This window comes from Eublepharis macularius, chromosome 9 (assembly GCF_028583425.1).
Source record: "Eublepharis macularius isolate TG4126 chromosome 9, MPM_Emac_v1.0, whole genome shotgun sequence".
In the NCBI taxonomy this organism is placed as follows: Eukaryota; Metazoa; Chordata; class Lepidosauria; order Squamata; family Eublepharidae; genus Eublepharis; species Eublepharis macularius.
In genome coordinates, this window is record NC_072798.1 from 26,435,322 (window position 1) to 26,455,772 (window position 20,451).

The 20,451-nt window shown below is 41.7% G+C and overlaps 1 protein-coding gene across 2 annotated transcripts in view; it reads right to left on the minus strand.

Moving 5' to 3' along the window:
* DGKI (diacylglycerol kinase iota) overlaps nt 1-20,451 on the minus strand; it is a 335,998-nt gene that overhangs the window by 132,269 nt on the left and 183,278 nt on the right. For both annotated transcript variants that reach the window (XM_054988623.1, XM_054988624.1), the window contains 6 exons: nt 18,384-18,479; nt 17,909-17,991; nt 13,220-13,280; nt 8,366-8,479; nt 6,208-6,345; nt 3,228-3,306 (listed from right to left, as the gene is read on the minus strand). In XM_054988623.1, the coding sequence (XP_054844598.1) occupies nt 3,228-3,306; nt 6,208-6,345; nt 8,366-8,479; nt 13,220-13,280; nt 17,909-17,991; nt 18,384-18,479 (571 nt within the window). The remainder of the gene's footprint in view (nt 1-3,227; nt 3,307-6,207; nt 6,346-8,365; nt 8,480-13,219; nt 13,281-17,908; nt 17,992-18,383; nt 18,480-20,451) is intronic.

The following is a 20,451-nucleotide window of genomic DNA, read 5'->3' on the forward strand; positions in this document are numbered from 1 at the left end:
AAATTTGGAAGCCAGGTCTACCACCCATTATTTTTGGTGTGCTGAGGACAAGTCTTATGTTCCTAGAAAATAATGGCCCTTTCAATGTGCCACAGGCCAGCTGGAGGGCAGGGCATGCTCTCCCCCCCCTGTTCCTCCTTCCCTCCTCCTTCTGTCTCTGTAAGGGAGACATTTAAAAAAATTATCATTTAATTTTCTTCAGAAACAATGTGGTTACCATTTTTACAAGCCTGGGAGTCTTGATCTGATATTTGCTAAAAAGAAGTTTTTCCCAACATGACTTTCCAGAATGATAACAATACTCTGGATCTTTAATGAAAATAATAAGCATGCTTTTCCTGACTTTCTATATGGACAGAGCAATAATTTTTGACCTGTACCCCCTTCCTGTGAGGTGCTAGGTTTAGGCCAAACATTAATGACAGGGCCATTCACAATAATCAAGCCAGCCAAAGAGCTCAATGGTTCTTATTTCTGAAACGTTTCTCCAGCCTTTGGAATGTCCCACCCTATTGTTACTAGGAGCAACAGGGAAATGGTTCGGGCTGGCAGAGTGTCATGAATGGGAGTCAACTGGGACTAAATCAGCAGGCTCAGACTGAAATAACTCTGCATAGGAGTGCACTGAAAGTCTCCCTAATCCCAAGGAAACAGATTCCTAGTAAAGAAACTACCCTTAAAACAGTTTCTCTCTCAGGGAAGTTCTTATTTCAACTGCTCTGCACTAGAATCTGGCACTTTAGAGACTGACATCCAATTGTCCAAGCATCCTCAGGTCTTCATTTATAGGTGGAAGAGCTGGACACATGAACTGTTTAAAAAAATGAAAGCTGATATTCTCCGGATACTAAATGCCAGATGCGCACGTCTAACTTTCTGTTACATAATTAAACTGCCCTTCTGCCAAGGACTGCTGGTAGCATACATAGTTCTTTCTTTCATTTGTCCTCAGAACAACCCTGTGAGGTAGGTTAGGCTGACATAGAGTGACAGATCTCTGATCACTCAAGGAGCACAATGTCCAGCCTCCAGGTTCTCCCAGGATTATAACTGATCTTCAGATAACAGAGATTAATTCCTCTGGAGAAAATGGTAGCTTCAGAGGGCAAGCACTATGGCATACCATAGATTCAAGCTGAAATTTCTTTCCAAAATTCCCCCTTCTCAGGCACTGCTCCCAAATCTCCAGGAATTTCCCTGGCCATAATTGGCAAAGCTACTAGTGATTTTCGAGGCAAAGTAGATATGCCCAACCCAAACCTTTGTATCTCAGGGGAAAACTTCTTATTGAAAGCCCCAAACACCATTAGCAATGACGATACCAAAGTAAACTTTAGGGTTATCCTTTATTACATGTCACATTTTCTATTTCTTTTCAAATTGGAGTGGGAGGCAGATGGCGATGAAAATCATTCTGTCTAAATTACCCACTTACAGCCACGCAGCTTGCTTTTGCCAAAGTATTTCCCCTTTTCTCTAATGTTTTTTAACCAACTGGCATCTCTAAAACAACATCCATTCATTCTTTATAGAGTCCTATGACTTCATTATTAAGTAATGCTTCTCCTAAGTGAGAAAGGAGCCCAGGACCTCATCCAGACTGTATAGTCACAGGCACATTTGGAATGCATACTAGCACATGTTCAGGGGGAAACGAATGTACTGCTGCTGTCATCACTTCATTCTTTTGCCCTTCTATGGCCCTTCATTATTATTCTTACAGCTTGCAGACATCTTAAACATGATAAAATATGCATTAGCTCTTTCCATCAGGCATTCAGATCTTTATTTAGCCTGGCATTATGATGTTCTTTTTTAGAAAAAAAAATAGAGAGAAAATTCTTTTTACGTGGTTTTATGATAGTATAAAAATGAGAACAAGTAAGGTTGTTGTTCAAAATTCATAGCTGTAGATCATAGCCGTAGATCATAGCCGTAGATCAGCCAGAGGCCAACACAAGGCAAACTAAGCCACAATTGGGGCAACATCAAGATAGTTATCAAGCATACATTAGAATACATTGCTCCAGAGTTCTTGGCTGGCTAGTGCTGTTTGGAGTTAGTTATATGAGCGGAAAGGCTATATTTCAAAATACACAGGATTCAGACATACATAAAGGCAAAAAGCATTTGACAGTTTGGTGTAGTGGTTAAGAGCAGCAGGACTCCAATATGGAGAATCAGGTTTGATTTCCCCACTCCTCTGCTTAAAGCCAGCTGGGTGACCTTGAGCCTGTCATAGCTCTCCGGAGTTCTCTCAGCCCCATCCACCTCACATGGGAATTGTTGTGGGGATAATCATAACATACTTTGTAGACTGCTTTGAGTGGGTGTTAAGTTGTCCTGAAGGGTGGTATATAAATCGAATGTTGTTGTTGTTAGGAAGGCAGGTCTCTCTTGTGTACTATTCACTCATGTTCTCAGTAAAAACTACATTCTTTACTTTTTTGTGTTTATTTTAGTGTATTTTTATCACACCTTTTTACAAAACAGCTAGGAGGATTGTTCTCCCTTCCTCTACTTTATCTAAACAATAACCATGAGAGACAGATTACCCAGGGAGGTAGGGTTGACAGTGAGTGGGGGCATAGGGGGTGGCTTTCAGCTCTGAGCGGCAGCAGGAAAGGGGACGGGGGGGGTCCTTCATCCTGATGGTGGAGGCAACCCTACTAATTGATATACTGGGCCTGCCTGGATTCAAACCACACCAAAACCAAAGAAATCCATGCATTGTCACCTTTCAAGCTTTAACTGCTGTCTCAGATTCCTAGAGAACTAAAACATATCATACAGTAAAGCACAAACCCACCAACAGAAACTATCCCCTCCTGACATCTTGTTACCCTCTCCCCTACCTTTCTTCTCCACTCTCTCACCATATCACCATTGTTCAAGTTCCTTTCCCACAACATTTAATCATATTGTTTCCCATTTTTCTCTCCCAATTTCTCACACCCTTTACCCCCAAACTCTTGAAAATATTCTGCTTACTTTTTCTGCTCAGCTTTCTCTTCTCCAATGCCTCTCTTCACCCCTTAACAATCTAGCTTCAGTCCTCTGTAATCTACCAAGACTGCCTTCACCAAAATCACCCATGACCTGATCATTGCCAAATTTTAAACATGAGAGCCATCTTTGGAGCTGATTTTTACAATCCTGTCTTAAATTTACTGAATCATTGATCTGCTCCAGTGCTCAAAAAGAATATAAAATGTTTGCGCTCTCACCTCGAGATTCATGGAATTCTAGTGTGACGTGGGCATCAAATCCAAGGCTGAAGTAATTATTGAAAACACTGAGGGGAAGCTAGAACGATAAGAGCAGGGGAGAAATTAAACATGGTATGAGAAACAATGAGGTAAGAGTCTACAACAAGATGAAGGGAGAGAGATGGAAATGGTCAGCAATGGGGCAAGAATAGAAGTGAAATTTTAGGAGAAATCGAACAACAGTATCTAGGCATGGCTGCTCTATATCTGAATAAGGTAGAAAGAGACAATGGTAGCATCAGGATTCTTGAGTGGACCCATCTCCTGCTATGAAAGAAATGCACAGGGACAAAAAGATGCCAACAAACTGCTCATTCTATCACTCCTGCCTGCTCCTTAGATTTTCCGGTTTCTGCCTTCAGCTCATCTCTCTCAACTTAACTGCCCAATTCTCCCAACAATGCAGTGTAACAGCACACATGGAGCTACTGTATAATGAATAAATACAGTGGAGAGAAATAAAAACCTTTACATTTGAAAGTGGCTGCCCCCACAATATTACCTCCAGGGAATCAGGTGTTTAGAAGCTCTGGATAGAGAACTGCTGAAAAAAATCTGGAAACAGCTTGCTTGAGAACGAATGAATGCAAAAATGTGAGGCAAATCCATTGGAAGTGCTGTAAACATAACAGGCTGGATCCCAACAGTGCCATCCTAGGCAGAGTTACACCCTTCTGAGTCAACTGAAGTTACTGGGCTTACAACTTGGGTGTAACTCTGCATAGGATAGTAATACTGGAATGAAGCCCATGGAACAGGACTCCCATCTTCCCCTTCCCGCTGCAGCCCACCCTCGGAAGCAATATGAACAACCAAGTGGGAATCTGTAGGGAATCAGCAGAAATTGAGACTGAGAGCCAGTTTGGTGTAGTGGTTAAGAGTGCGGGACTCTAATCTGGAGAGCCGGGTTTGATGCCCCACTCCTCCACTCGAAGTCAGCTGGGTGACCTTGGGCTCGTCACGGCTCTCTGGAGCTCTCTCAGCCCCACCCACCTCACAGGGTGTTTTGTTGTGGGGATAATAATGCCATACTTTGTAAATTGCTCTTAATTGCATTAAGTTGTCCTGAAGGGCAGTATATAAATCGAATGCTGTTATTATTATTATTATAAATTACCTTTCCCCCCTCCACCAATATAAGTGTTGCTTCACTGGTGGAACTACTGTCCTTAGGATCCCATACACCATAACTTTCTGTAAAGCTGCTCTGCTTAATATGTAACAGTAACCATTTTTCCTTAACACTTAAAGATCTCAGTATGGCAGCCGGGGTAGGGGGTGGGAGCTGCGTTCTTCCTCTGTGATACCTCCCCATCCCATGGATGATCCTAGAACCAGCAAGAATAGGGATCATCAGCTTACGACACGAGGCAGAACTGAATTCCACTTCCCTTCCTTCAAGCTAATGTAGCAGATAAACGGAAAAGCCAGAATACAGGATTGAACCGGGTGTGACACTGGAAATTCTATGAATGGAGCTCCCAAAATATTTTCTTTCAGTAACAAGCACACAGGGGCCCAATTCAGATTGAGGCTACAGTGCAATGGGAGGTTGTTGTTCTCTCTCCCCTGCTGGCATGATGACTCTCCCGAAAGGGCCCTGGGCAGTTGTTATTTGCAGTATTTGAGCAAGCATAAGTCTTAATGCCTATATCATGTTCTTCAATGGAGCCATTCCTTGAGGCCATTTCAGGTTGGAAAAATGGCACAAGAAAGAGGCAAAAACGTCCCCTCTCATCATGCTATGGTCCTGATCTAACCCAAGACTCTGCACCTGCTATGTGAAGAAAAAAAATCTGGGTGCTCTGTTCACAGAACTGCCAGTGCCATGTCTGGTTTAACCGTAAGAAACTAAAACTGCAGTGATCATGCCAGAGCAAGATCATGGCCCAAAGACTTTTGTTTTAAGTCTTCTTGCAGAAGATTGACCGATAAACGCCATAAACAAAATGATTTTATCTTCCCATACTAGAAATTAATTCCCAGTTAAAATAGGACACACATCAATCTGGCCCCAAGCACAAGAAAGATTTTTCTCGTCTACCAAACCGCAAGCCAACGCAGGAGGCCTGAAATAGGAAGAAATGACTGTAAAGTGAAAACAAAAGTCAAACATCACATTATCCTATTTGTGGGCATCAGAAACAGCCATGAACAGACAGGATGCTGCCAAGTTTAGTGGCAATGGATTTTCTGGGAAGCTCACACTAAAATTAATGGGAGCTGCTAAAAGCTAGAAATTTCATCCATTAGAACATTATAAAACAGAACAAACTCAATTAACAGAATAGCTGAATGATTGTTTACCATACTGGAGCATTGCTATGACTTGTCACGTTCCTTAAACGTTACTCCAATATCTCACCATTTTCAATCATTATTATTAACATAATTATGACAGTCTAAGCTCTTTATTCTCCGTTGATTCCTGTCCACTTCTCGAATTTTATTAAAGAAGTCTGTTTAGACCATTTACTTCTTCTAGATAACCTTGTAATACTAATGGGTAGATTTTGTTTCATGTTTATATGGAGAACAATAACTTTTGCGTTCCCAGAAACATTTAATAGCAAATGTAGCTAGCAAATAAATACAACTCATCCACTGATTATAGCACAGAGTTAAGTGGCAAATTGGCTAACAGATGCTGGTAAATGGGCACTGGCGTTATCTAGCAAGAATGTTCCCCTATTTTGTGTGGCCCTGATTTTTTCCCTTCTGCTGCTGTGGCTCAGTGGTAGTTCCTACAGAACACTTGTTTTGGATGTAGAAGGTTCAAGATTCAATCTTCAGTTTAAATGATCTCACACGGCAGGTGTTGGGAAAGACCTTTTTTTCTGCCTGAGATCCTGGACAGCTGTTGCCAGTCGAGTAGACTGAGCTAAATGGACCAATATTTTGACTCGGCCTAAGGCATCTTAATATGCTCATCACTGACCTTCTGTGCTCCGTCCTCTAGTTCATCCTGGGGCAGATCGGGATTTCTTTCTACCTGTAGGTTCCAACGGTCAAGTTGGACAATGGTCCCATCTTCTACATGGCAAAGAATTTTTGAGACAGGCTCATCGGTATATCCCTAAAAGTAAGACAGATTTTTTAATTTGTTTGTTTTATTAACAAGATTTTAACCCATCTTCCTGCCATCGCAGTGGCTAACAAATTAAAGCATACAAATTAAAATCTCATATTAAAAACCATTAAAACTAGCACACAAAAACATTATTAAAACAATTTAAAATGACAACTTAAAATCAATACAGAAGATAAAAAACAAGAGTTTAAAACATCAGGGAAGGAGCAGGAATCACTGAGGGAACAACAACAACAACATTCAATTGTTGTACCTCCCTTCAGGACAACTTAATGCCCACTCAGAGCGGTTTACAAACTGTGTTATTATGCTAAACAAAACAAAAGGTCTTTGCCCACTGGTGGAAGATGGCAACAGAAGGGGACAGGCTCCTTGGGGAGTGAGTTCCAGAGCTGGAGTGCCACTGCTGAGAAGGACCTCTCCCAGGTTGCCGCCTGCCTAATCACAGAAGGCGGGAACACCTGAAGGAGGGCTTCCAAAGCTGACCGTAATGGTAAGGTAGGTTCGTAAGGGAATAGGTGATACTTAAGATAATAGAGACAAGTATAAATAGCAGACATTTCTTTTAAAAGGCAATGCATTACTGAGAACCTAGAGAGCTTCGATGCAATTCAAAGACTGATTGCAGTCTCTATGGTTCCAATTATATTTCTAGGTGTGTATAGAGAGTTTGCCAGAAATGCAAAGGCATTCATAAATAGATATGGGCCATTTTCACACACACCCCGGGAGATCGCGCAAACTCACAGCATGAAGCGTCTTCCTAGCACGATCTCCCGGCACGATTCCCTTTAATGGCCCGATGATGTCAGAAAAGGGGGCATTAAACGAGATAGTGCTGAGAAATTGCACTAGGAAGCCACTTTTATGGCGTGAGTTTCGCGCAATCTTCCGGGCACCTGGCCATGTGAAAACGGACGTGGTATATTCCTAAATATACACTGATGATAAATCTATACACTGGAGGTGAAAGTTGTAGGCCTACTTCTCGGGGACAAACTAAGAATGCAGCAAGTGATGGAAAGAACCTCTGAGAGGCTGCAATTGAGAGCTGCTGCTTTTTGCTCACTATCATGTTGAGGCATATAAATATTTTAAATAAATAAATACTAATTGTACCCAAGCTGCTTACCTACTCCATATTCCCCCCCCCCACAAGGGAAAAGCAGCAAGAGAGGAGGGACTTTTTAGCATATACACGGCAAGAGAAGAAAGGGTTAATTGCCCTTCTCCTATTGCTCTTTTGCTCTTGCCTACAATCTTCCAAGGATGCTTTTCAGTTTAAAAGATCAGGAAGGGGAGATGTGTATCAGTAGATCATGTATAGTTTGGCTTTAAAAACTGACAGAATAAGCAAGTGTTAACAGTGGGTACCTGGCATTCACCTTCTTTGTGTAGCTCGCATCTGTGTGATGACGTCACTTCTGGTGACATCACTTCTGGGTGACATCATTGCCAAGGTGCAGGAGCATGTATGTGCTTCACAGCGGGCCGATTTGGGCCTCAAACAGGCTCAATTCAGCCTGTTTAGGGCCCAAATCGGCCCACTGCAAAATGCAGGCGCACTCTCAGGGTGGGACAATGATGTCACTCCCAGGAAGTGACATTGTCATGCTGCCCCAGAAGGGCATCTGGGAGGCCTATTTCCACGCCTTTCTCCCCATCAGCCAAGTGAGTGGTGGCAGGAGAGGTAGGTGAAAGCAGGGGATCCCCCACTACCACCAAGGGACTGGTAACCCTACCATAAGCCTGTATCTGGGCTAGATCACATCAGGCCACAGGTGGTGGCTCATGTAACCAAATGTTTCTCTATACAAACTTCTTTCTACAAAGAAAGCTATCTGCTAGGCCTATCCCTCCAAAAAAAAGCTATCTAGCCTTCCCTGACACGGTAGTATTCTAGCATGGCCTATTGTCATATTGAGTCATGTGAATCCTCACTCACAATTTGAACAGTGAGTGACACCTAATAGGACTCACTTGTCGCACCTGAATTTCTGCTTACCCCTCCCCAGTTGAGAGTGCGGGCAAGATCATTCCCAGTGCCAAGTGGAAGCACAGCAACAGGAGGCTGGGGATTCAGCTGCAACTCATCCAGGATAGAAAGGATCCAGCCCACCTAAACAGCAAAGGTGGCACAAAGGGGAAACAATCATATAGTCCTTGGAGACAGAAGAAACTGCTTAATACTGTAATCCTGTGCAGAATTACTCCAGCCTAAACCAGCTGAAATCTGGTTAACTTAAGACTAGGATGGCACTTTAAAGATCCTGCTGATGTTCTAGGCTGCACATTTTATTCCAGCTGATGCATTACCTGTAAAAGGTTTGATGATATGTAGACCATGTTCTCTGAAGTTGCAGAACCTGATAGCACAAGGTTCTTAGCACTGGAAGAAGCTGCCACCATTTGAGGAAAGGATCACAGAATCCAACTCAGTGACTTGTACGAAACTCCAAAGACAGCAGTAGAAATGTTTTGTTTAAGGTAAACAAATTGCATTAATTTATGTGCCTTACTCTTACTTGTTTTTCTTGGCTAGCACACAACACTGCCCTGGAAAAAAACACTCAATGTCTTTTTAATTTACTTTTTTATACTTTGCCTTTTCTCCTCAATAAGAGCTCAAAGTAGCTTGTGCTGCTTCCACACACGTTGGATAATGCACTTTCAATGCTCTTTAATGATCATTTGGAACTGAGTTTTCGTGTGTGAAACACAAAATCCACTTCTAAAGGATAACTAAAGTGCATTGAAAGTGTATTATTCAACATGTGTGGAAACGGCCTATATCATCCTTATCTCTTCCATTTTATGCTCACGACAACTTTTTGAGGTAGTTTAGGCTGAGAGAGTGTGGCTGGCCCAAGATCACAAAGAAAGCTTCCATGACAGACCAGGGATTCGAACCTGGGTCTCCCAGATCCTAGTCAGACCCACTAACCAGTACACCACACTCTCTCCCTTTGTATTGTACTTATCTAGATTAGTTGTGATATAGCACTGAACAAAAAGTGCAGGAAACATTGCTAAAAAGGTACAGTGTTGTACAGAGAAAGGTGCACAATGAGCCAGCAGAATTTAATAGGGTGTCAGACTAGGATCTCAGAGACCCAGGTTCACATCCCATCTCTGCCATGGAAGGTTGCTGGGTGAACTTGGGCCACTCACTCACTCTAAGCCTAATCTACCTCACAGGGTTGTTGTGAGGATAAAACAGAGGAGAGGAGAATGATGCACAGTGAACTTCCGGGAGGCAGGGCCAGATAAAAACGTACTAAATAAATAACAAGAAAACACACTGTTTAGACTGAATCTCCAGTACCAGCCCTGCTACACGTCAAATGTCTTATTAAGGCTGGCAAGAATAATTTCAGGGATCAATACATAAGAGGATACCTGATGGGTCACTGTTAGGATTGCCAACTCACAGGTGGGGCCTGGAGTTCTCCCAGAATCGCAAGTGGTCTTCAGACTACAGAGATGAGTTCCCCTGGAGAAAATGGCAGCTTTGGAGGGTGAATTAGGGCATCAGATTCCTGCCACGGTTGCCAGGTCCCCTGCCCCCAGCCTTCACTAGCCACTACCCCATCACTGCTCACCTGGTCAGAGGGTAAAAAAGGTATCCAGGAATGAGGCAGGCCAGCAGGCACGCATGTCCCCTTGGTGACTATCATTCCCAGTGCAACTGGGAAGAAATGGGTCACACCAAAGCTGACTTTTTAAAAAATCAACCCAAAATATAGAATTTGGTGCCGGTTTTTCACAAATTGGCCCATCACTTCTGGGTCACACTAGAAATTACATTATCACTGGGGGATGTGGGCACATGCACACAGGTGAGTGCCTGTGCCACCCAGCACAGCCCTTGCCCCCCTTGCCCCAGTTCTGTCATGGGAGGCAACCCTGATCCCTACTGAGTTCCCCCCTGCACCATCCTCAAATCTCCAGGAATTTCCCAAACCAGAATTGGCAACCCTAACACTGGTCCACCTAATCCAGTACAATATTTCACATAGTGACAACTAGTTACTCTAGGGTTAACAAACAGGGCATTAGGGACAAGACCCTCCCTGGACACTGACTCCTGTCACTGACGTTTTAGAGATGTGTTGCCTCAGAATTTACTTATTCATCATGGCTAGTAGCCATTGATGATCCTATCCTCCCTGAATATATCTAATCCCTTTCACTAGTGGCCATCACTGCATCCATGGGAAGCAAACCCCACAATATAACTACCTGCTTATAATAATGGTCAGGTTTGACTTCTGTGTAGGGTGCCATTCCTCCACCACCACCACCCAGGCAGCGCAGTGTGCCTCCGGGTGGCACAGTGAACTCCCAAGCCCGCAGCAGGCCCATTTTGGGCTGAATCGTGCCCTGCAGCAAACCGATCCAGCCCCTTGGTAAGCAAAGGAGTGCTCCCAGGCCACCCTTTGACCCATGCGATGACATCACTTCCTGAAAGTGACATCATTGCACAAGCCAGGAGCACGTGCACACTGCGCACATGAATCCAGGACCCAGGGGCACAGAGAGGTAGGTGCCAGGCTCCCAATCTCCTGCTGGGGGAGTCAAGGAACCAGGCAACCCTACTTCTGTGGCTTCAACCAAGATGGTAGCACCAGGAATTAATATGGGATGAAAGCACCCTTATATCAAAATCTCCCTGTATGTGAATAGTTAACATGTCATACTTCTAGGCCTAGTCTTTTCCTCACATCCCCAACTGCAGGAATAATGTGGCAAATGTTTTCAAACAAGGACTCACTATGTACATTCACAGCTAATATAGTTCCTTAATAGGACTCCTTATTTGTGGGGCTAAACAGTTAGTACACCTTGACTGTACTCAGGATTTAGTCTTCTCAAAACATAGAAGGCCTTTGTAAAAAGATGACAACCATACTTGTTGGGCTTTGAACTGTACAAATCAACGTGAAGTATAGTGTTGTGCATTAATATATTATTATGCATTCTAAATGCTCACAGCATGATCATTAGCATTATTTGCAGTGCGACTCCACCTGACTTGTTGTGCATTATAAGCTGATAGAAAGAGCCTAGGATGGAACAGATCTAGAGCCCACACTGCTTCGGTAATCCCCAGGCACTGCCTCCCCGCAAAAGTTAATATCAAGCAGAAAAATCTTCCACTTGTGTATTTCCGTTCAATAATGCAAAGTTATATCTAGTCTCATTGAATATTCACTAAATTCATCTGAGCAAGATTTTCATTTCTAGATTTAATGGCTTTTGAAACAACGAGACTTTAATTTGTTTCAAATGTAACCACCACAAAGATAACAGTTGTGTGTTGCTCATATTAATGAGAATGTGCTGCCCCCATTAGCTCAACATGTGAAATTTAAGGAGAAAGAACATGGAAAGCAGACACCAGAACTCCACAAACTTTTATATTTAGGAAACCTAATGTTCTAGCTGACTCTGTTCAGACCTGATTCAGATAGAGGCATACAGTTAAGAAGCCCTGAATGTCTAATTAGATTGCCTGTATCAAATCATTTAACTCCTGGCAAGAGGTACACCACAGATAATGTTCTAGGTTTGTTACTAGGTATTGTACACAGGTAATTATGAGGTCTCTGCTTCCTTTTTAGGTTTTTATTATTCCAAAATAATTATTCAGTACTCTTAATATCAACTCAATCAACAGAAAATTATACCAACACTTACAACTACATTGATCATTAAAGGAGAGCAGTTGCATGAATCCCAAAAAGTATATTACTCATATAAAGGTCACAGGCAAGGATCCCCTTCTAAGAAGCAGCTCTCTGTCAGACTAGCTTGTCATATTTATAGGGTTTCAGAACCTTCTCTTAACAATAGCTGCTTCAAAGACTTTTAAAGTCTTTTTTATTATTTTATGATTTCGTATACCTAATATTTATAGCATAAGGCAGACTACACCAGAATTTTACATCATGTCTTGAACCTTCTTCCTTTTCCATTGTTTTAATTTTAGTAATGTCAAGCCTGAAGAAGAGTTCTGAAGAACAAAAAAGCTTGTACAATGTTGCATATTATTTGGTTGGTCCTAATAAAAGGTAGATTGTGTTCTAGGTTTTTGGATTTTTCTTTTGAACCAGCACAGCAGACAACACTTCGGGCTATTGTATGACCTCACACATCAGCCACACACAATATTTTTCAGTGGAGTCAATTCACACATGTTTACTTGTCAGCTCTCTACTGGTCAAAAATCAAGTACAGCGAAATCAAGCAAGTATAAACTGGCCTTTAATGCCTTCCAATCGACTCTGTACACCAACTTCAGCTGAAAAGCACTGTGTGACATCAAAGATCTATCTGTGACAGGGCTTTTTTTCAGTGGGAACGTGGTGGAACGGAGTTCCAGCACCTCTTAAAAATGGTCACATGGCTGGTGGCTTCACCCCCTGATCTCCAGAGGGGAGTTTAGATTGCCCTCCATGCCACTTGGCGGCGTGGAGGGCAATCTAAACTCCTCTCTGTCTGGAGATAAGGGGGTGGAGCCACTGGCCATGTGACCATTTTTGCAGCGGTCAATTTAAACTTTAAAAAACTCCCCCCTTGTTCCAGCTGACCCAAAGTGGCATCAATGTGCAGTCTTGAGTTCCACCACTGAGTTCCACCACCTCTTTTCCCAGAAAAAAAGCCCTGATCTGTGATATTGTGTCTGTGAGGGCTCACTGACATGCAATTATCAAGTGATGCTGCAGTCATCACAAAACCAACATACATGTGTGAATTATTTCTAAGGCACGTACAGAGATTACAGCTCTCTTGAACACAGTTACATGGTTGGCAATTCTACTAGAAAAGCATATACATGCATACATAAAGGACTTACTGTTCCATCCCCACCACAGGCCAGGATTCGCAAATTTGGCATTTTTCGATACAATTCAAGCCTATCAAAAATGGAGTATTAAAAGATTTATATAATGATAATACAAGAAGGATTTTTAAAAAGAAGCAACACCAGAAAGACTTTCCGTACAGGGGATGGAATGGCCAATCTCATCTTGACACCATGAAAGGTAAACCATGGTCAGCCTTAGTAGCAGACAACTCTAGGTAGCTATATAGATCAGTTGATGTCAGGGGCAAAAGACAGAGACAATTTGCTCTTTTTCATTGTGGTGGTATTAGAATTTGCTGTTGCAAAAATTCACAGGGTTAAGAATGGCTGTAGGGATTAATAGACACTGACAAGTTCTGCATTTTGGGGTTTCTTCTATTCTGTTGACAATGGTTCAAATGCTAGAAGTTTGTTTTGCTGCACAACTGATCCTTTCATGAGTGGTCAGTCTCTTAAGCCAAGTTCATAAGCATCCCAAGATCCATAATTATGGAACATATAGAGACAAACACAGCTGGAACATGAGATGCAAAACCCAAAAAGAGATGTAACACATGAGATCTTGCCCATGCAAACCCCTTTTGAAAACACAGGAGTGAAACTGTAGACAAAAGGTTTTGCCACACCGTAACTAAGATTTGCTAAGGCTTCCAAACAAAATTGCTTTGAGAGTGAAATCCATCCCACAAGCCAACAGTTGACCATCCCAGCTCCAAAGAGGCAAGGAAGGGTGTGCCAAGATGGGAAGGGACCACAAACAAGAGAAGGTAAAGAATCCAGAAGGATATGCACTTTATGCATCTGAAGTGAGCTTTAAGGTGCCACTTGGGAGGGAAGGCAACATGGTATAGCCCTACCTTGACAGATCTTGGAAGCAAAGCAGGATCAGGGGACCACCAGGGAAGATTTTGCAAAGGAAGGCAATGGCAAACCACCTCTGCTTCTGACTTGCCTTGAAAGCCCTTTGCTAGGGCTGCCTTAAGTCAGTTGTGTGACTTGACGGCACATGTGTACATAATAAGGTGCCACTGGACTCCTGCATTATACTGTACATAAAGTTGTTTCCCTTTAAATAATATATGCTGCATTGAATGGAAAAAGCAAGTTCAAGAGAAGAGTATTTCTCTATCTCAACACTTAGAGTAGTGATAAGACATGGTTGGTGGAACATTTATATCAGAAATAACAAATTATAGATCAGGACTGAGCTATTCTGGCAAAAAAACAACAATGTGGTCTTATGAAACTTGGCATGGTGTCTATCAGCAATCATCTTGGCTTATGATGTCAATGCCATTTGTCACTTTCTTTCATGCATACTAAAATTAAGCAACAACGAAATTGTTCACAATGGGATCTGATAGGAAAATAACAGATATAAGAGATCTAGTAACAATAATCCAAGAGCACCCTCTAGAGGAGTTGAAAAATGCTTTGAATTTACCAAGATGCCAAAAGTTTTAAAATGGAACCATGACACTGGCTAGTTTCCTCTTTTCAGAACTATTGATCCATAATTTATTTGCACTGAATTTATTCCATATGCTGAAAGGTGAAGCATCTGGGTTTTCTCACAGCAGTAATTGCTGATGTGGCTTGTTAAAAGGGAGACGGTCAAAAGGGAGAGCTCCTAAAGTTCAGTCCAAACCTAATTTTCCAGGCACATTCACAGAATTGGGATCGAGAGGCAAATTTTAAAGCAGACTGACTCAAAGTTGGGGGGGGGTCAATTTCCTCCCCTGGTCCTTTACTAGGTGTTTCACCAGGTGTCCTGCACACATTTATACAGTTGCAAACTCTGGTTTGGGGGCAGAGCCTGGGGAGGGCAGAGTTTGAGGAGGGAGCTCATTGAGGTGTGATGCCATAAATTCTGCCCCCCAAACCTACCATTTCCTTCTTCAATAGAGGTAACTTTGCAACACGTTCCCATCTCTATCAATTTGTCATGGCTGAGGAACAGGGCCTTTTCAGTAATTGTGCCCTTGTTATAGTGCTCTTTCCTGTACTGTAACTTAGTGGTTAAGAGGCTGGGCTGCAAATCAGCACTCTGCAGATTCAAACCCCACTACTGCCATGAGCTCAGCAGGTGGCCTTGAGTAAGCCACTCCTCTCAGCCCCAGCTCCCTGGCTTTATTGTGGGGATAACAACAACACTGACTTTGTTCACTGCTCTGTGTGGGGCACTACTCTGTCTAGAAGAGCAGTACATAAGCAGTTATTATTGTTGGTTGTTTGTTTGTTTGTTTGTTTGTTTGTTTCTTTCTTTCTTTCTTTCTTTCTTTCTTTCTTTCTTTCTTTCTTTCTTTCTTTCTTTCTTTAATATACTTATGCCCTGCCTTTCTTGCCATCTGTGGTAACTTAAGGCAGCTTATCAAGACAGTAATCACCAGCACTACAGTACAAATTTAAAACCCAGCATAAAATATAATCATTTTCTAAAAACAAACTATGCGCATGAACATATGAAGCTGCCTTCGAGTGAGTCCACTGCTCTATCATGGCCAGTGTTATCTACTACCTAAGTAGCACCAGCTCTTCAGGGTCTCAGGCAGAGAATTTTCACAATGTACAAGTTGCACATACACACACCGTAAGGTAAGACTGCATTCTTTTATAGGTTTTATAGTTTAAAAGGCTAAACATTAATTATGTATACATATTCCTGTCTACGTTGTTATAAAAGAGAACTTCATGATTGAAACCAAAAGAACACTTCCTATTGAATGTATAGTGAATCCAGTAAAAGCAGTACACATTTCTAGACATTAATACGGCTATTTCTCAAATTATTTCAATGCTTAATAGCTCCCAAATGAGACCCTATATTATACTGCAGGAAAAAATATCTGACAGCAACCACAAAAATTAATTTTTCCAATAGAAGGTTACAACCTAACTCAATAAAAGAAGTAATCAATACATATAAAATCCTTCATATAAATCTAACATAGAAGCCCAGTCATATCAAATGAAACAAACTTTTGTTTCATTTAGAGAGCCATTATGATGTTTTCCCAGTTTTCTCATTTAAAAATCAATTTCATCACTACAGAATACAAAATGCATTATCTTGCAGTGCCCATTGATGACAATGGACTTAGCAGGGTATACCTAGGGTTGCCAACTCGATTTTCGGAATTTCCTAAAGATTTGGGGAGTGGAGTCACGGGAGGGCATAGTTTGAAGAGGGGAGGGACCTGGCAGCAAATAATGACATAATAAGGTTACCAGGCCTCCCAATATGGCAGCAGACCTCCTGCTGGCACCCCTTGTTGCCTGTCACTGCGTGGCATGGCGGCAGAAGAATTTTTTTTTTTTGAAATGCTGATATTGCATATGAAGGATATGTTACATATCAGGCTTAAACTTTTACAACGAGCCTTTTTCCTAGTAGCTGGTAGCTTTGGGGAGCCAAATACAGACTCCTGAATAAGCCCCGAATAAGTAGTTTTTTGTTTTTGCCACCTTGCATCCCTCTGGGAAGAAAAGCTGGATACAAGTATTTAAAAATTTTTAAAAGTGAATTTAATATTACTTCTATGTTTAAATCCCACTACCAAATGATACAAAACTGCCCCTAAGATGCTCCACATAGCCAACAATTAACTATGAAGTTCTCACGTATGGGCTTCAGTTTTTGTGGTGTGTAATGCCATTGACATTATAATTATAAGTGTTTGTCTTGAATTAAATAAAATTAATTAAAATTAAAAACTCTCAAATGTTAACACAGTGTTGATGGCTTCATGTCAACTTTGCAAGAATTCCCCCACCCCTAGTTTCTTAACCAACTGGTTCATTTGTGCCCTTTCCTCATTGCTTAATGTCTCTAATTTCCATTTCATCCAAAAAACTTCAAAACCAATAATCAATAGCTAATAAACTTTTTACTTTCCCACGTAGCAATCTTTGTTCAAATGACATTTCAGACCTTGAACTCCCACAAACAGTGATAATATATATAATTTCTAATTTGTAAATATAGGAGAAAATGGCACTGTGTGACTTTGTCAGATGTTACAATCTTATCCCTCATAACAGTGACCAGTCTGTTGACTTTCTACAGAGCCTTGGCAGCAAGGAATCAAAAGCAGGACCACAAGTTATTTCCACAACGAACATTGGCCAATCTAGCCCTGGATTGCTTTGTCTGATTAGCAGCAGGTATTCAGGATCTCAGGCAGAGACAAGGGCTGTTTCCACACGGCTCCCCGCTGCTCGTAACAACCCAGAAGATCGCGCAAAAACCGTGGAAGATCGTGTTTTCTCGCGCAAGATTTGCGCGACGTCACATGACATCGTGCAAATCTCGCGCGAGAAAACGTGATTTTCCGCGTTTTTTGCGCAATCTTCCGGGTTGTTACGAGCAGTGGGGAGCCGTGTGGAAACGGCCATATAAACTTTTTCCAGGGGTATCAAAAAGCAGAGAGATTTAGATTCAATTGGCACATCTGACAATTCCAAGGGACAGTTGCACTTCCAAACGCAAAAGGATTAGGTTGTCTTTGATTAATGAAAAAAGTCTTTTTGTTTGTGAGGTACAGAAGAAGTCATAGTAAAGACCAAAGTCAAGACCACCTTATGAAACAAACAAAGACTGTGATAACGACCCTCTCTTTTTAATAAATGCTTCAAGTATGGGTAAATGCTTAGCCAGACAAATATCTGTGAACTTACGCATCTCTTGGTCCTTCCTGAGAGAGATCAAAAACCTGGCGTGGATTCAAGTACCACATAAACATCTGGAGAACCTTTGTACCCTGGAAAATAGAGGGGAGGGACTTCAATTAGATGTTGTCGCTTTGCTCTGGAATGAAGATACAAGATTCAGTCAATGAACTTCATTGATTGCTGGTCTGCAGCAAAAGCTTTCTCAGATTCATACCTCCCCTTAGTGCAATTTACCACTAAATTTACCGCTAAAAGTCACTTCCCAAACCCATTCTTCTTCGGCTGGGATGTTTACAACGTTTAGACTATTTTGTGTTCTTGTTTTAGCAGGAAAAAAAAAGTCAGGCTCAGGCAGGGGAACAAGTAAAATGCACTGGAAAATGCCAAATTCTCCAGTGTAGTCCAAGGGATTTGTCTCCTTTTCCAAAATCAATTAGTAAACTCCCTGAATCTTTGCTAATGTGTTCTGTGTCATGCTCACCTGATTTCCTCCACTTTTTGGATTCACGAATACAAGTAAGGGCTTCATGAGTGGGGAAGAGATGGGTTTTATCACAAATGGCCGGCCTTTGTTTTCCTGAAGGAAGAAAAAACAGAAAAAAACTAATATAAACTTTTAACAGATCTACAAAATCAGCAATCAAAAACACCTCAACCATTCTTGTTTTAAGATGTGCTAGTGAGAATCACTCTGAATGCTTTGTTTGCCAAAAAAAAAAAATTAAATCCTTGCAGAAAAATTCAATGGCTTCTTTAATGTTAATGAAAACATCAGCATATTCAATAATAGTTCTCTCACAAAACATATAGTTATCTGAGGGGAGAGGGGTGTGGCATGTATGGTGCCAGAATGAGGAAGGGCTGAGAAATAAAGGGGTGTGTGGGATTGTGTGAGGGAGAACAGCTGATGTGTAGGAAGTGACTTGTAGATACAGGGAGGTTTTTTTCTCTCAGAAAAAGAATTGCCAATATCTATGTATTTCTATAAAGGTCTGAACATTTAAAAAGAAATGTCCTACAAAAAACTAAATATAAAAGTATCTTTTATACATGTGTTACATCTTATATAAAAATATGACAAATATTATCAAAAAAGCTATTTATACAGAGGCTATATTTGTAACAGCTCCATAGTAGATAAAAGTGTAACATGACTCTTACTTCAAGGGCATAAAAAAGTCACAATGCACCCAGTTCCCCTTACCTAATTACTACTTAAGGCAACATCTTTCAAACTATTGGGGGGAAATCCATGAGGAAGTGAGAACAGTCACCAAGGGAGATAAAAAAAATGCCCCTGAATAATGTGTGCAGCTGGAACAGGGCAGAAGGGTGAACATTTACTTTCCTGACTCAATCAGGTGCTACATAGTTGATTTGCCCAGTACTTAAAACAGCCTCTGCAGCCATTTCAAGGAAGGCAATATGCAGTGCTGTCAAAACACAGACAGGTCTATTTGTGAGCACTGTGTGGTATAGTGGTCAGAGAACAGAACTAGGATCTGGGAGTCCAGGTTCAAATCCCTACTGTGCCTTGAAAGCTCACTGGGTGGTCTTAGGCATGTCACTCGCTCGCTCTCAGTCTAACCTACCTCAGTGGGTATCAGTTGTGAAGTATGAGAGAAGGAGAAAAGAACAATGGAGGACATAATAATGTTGTAAGTTGCTTTAGGTCCCCATTGGGGAGAAAAGCAGAGTATAAATAAAGAAACCATAACCAAGAGGAGGGAAATGGATATTCTTTACAGGGGCTCAATAGTCCAGAGGGCCCAGCGGTTGCCGAACAACTGCAGGGAGCTCAGGGACGGGGCCATTGGGGGGCTCCAGCATCGCATGCAATGTGACATGCAATGTAAAACCAGAAGTGACATCATGTCACTCTAGAAATTGCCTGAGACATTGTGGTAAAACCATAGGTTTTCCAGCGATTCCTAGAGTGTCATGGCACCTCTTCCAGATTTTCTCCAGAAGTGATGTTATGCCATGTGTAATGCCAGTACTGTTGTTTTTTCCTTCTCTGAGTGGTGAGCTACAAGGGTTACCAGCAGGAAATCTCCCGCCACAACTGGAGGCTTGGTAACCCTAGGCCCAGCCCAGCCTGTAAACCTATTAATATGATATAAACTATTCATTTCAGACATCTTTGATAAACTCATGGGGTTGCATGTATGTGCTGTGATACTGTATGTTGAGTATTGGCTTAGCAGAAAGATAACATGATGTCTCAACTTTATTGGAGACCATAAAGTGAGGTTATGAGTATAACTAAAAACAACCACGCATGAAGCACACTGTTAAGTGAAGCCACCAAGCTAGATCTGTTTGTCGAGAGTAGAGAAACAAAATATCTCTTAAAGGTACACTATGCTATTTACAGAGCTGTTCTCTGTTGTTGCAGATTTGTGCCAGGCTCAGAAAATTGAGGCTTGGGCTTTGCTCATACCACAAGATACATCCTCTGCTCTTTGCATAAGGAAAGTAGATTATAGTCTGTGTAGCGCTATACATTAGGTGAACAGTTTTGCTTATATATTTATTTACTATATTTC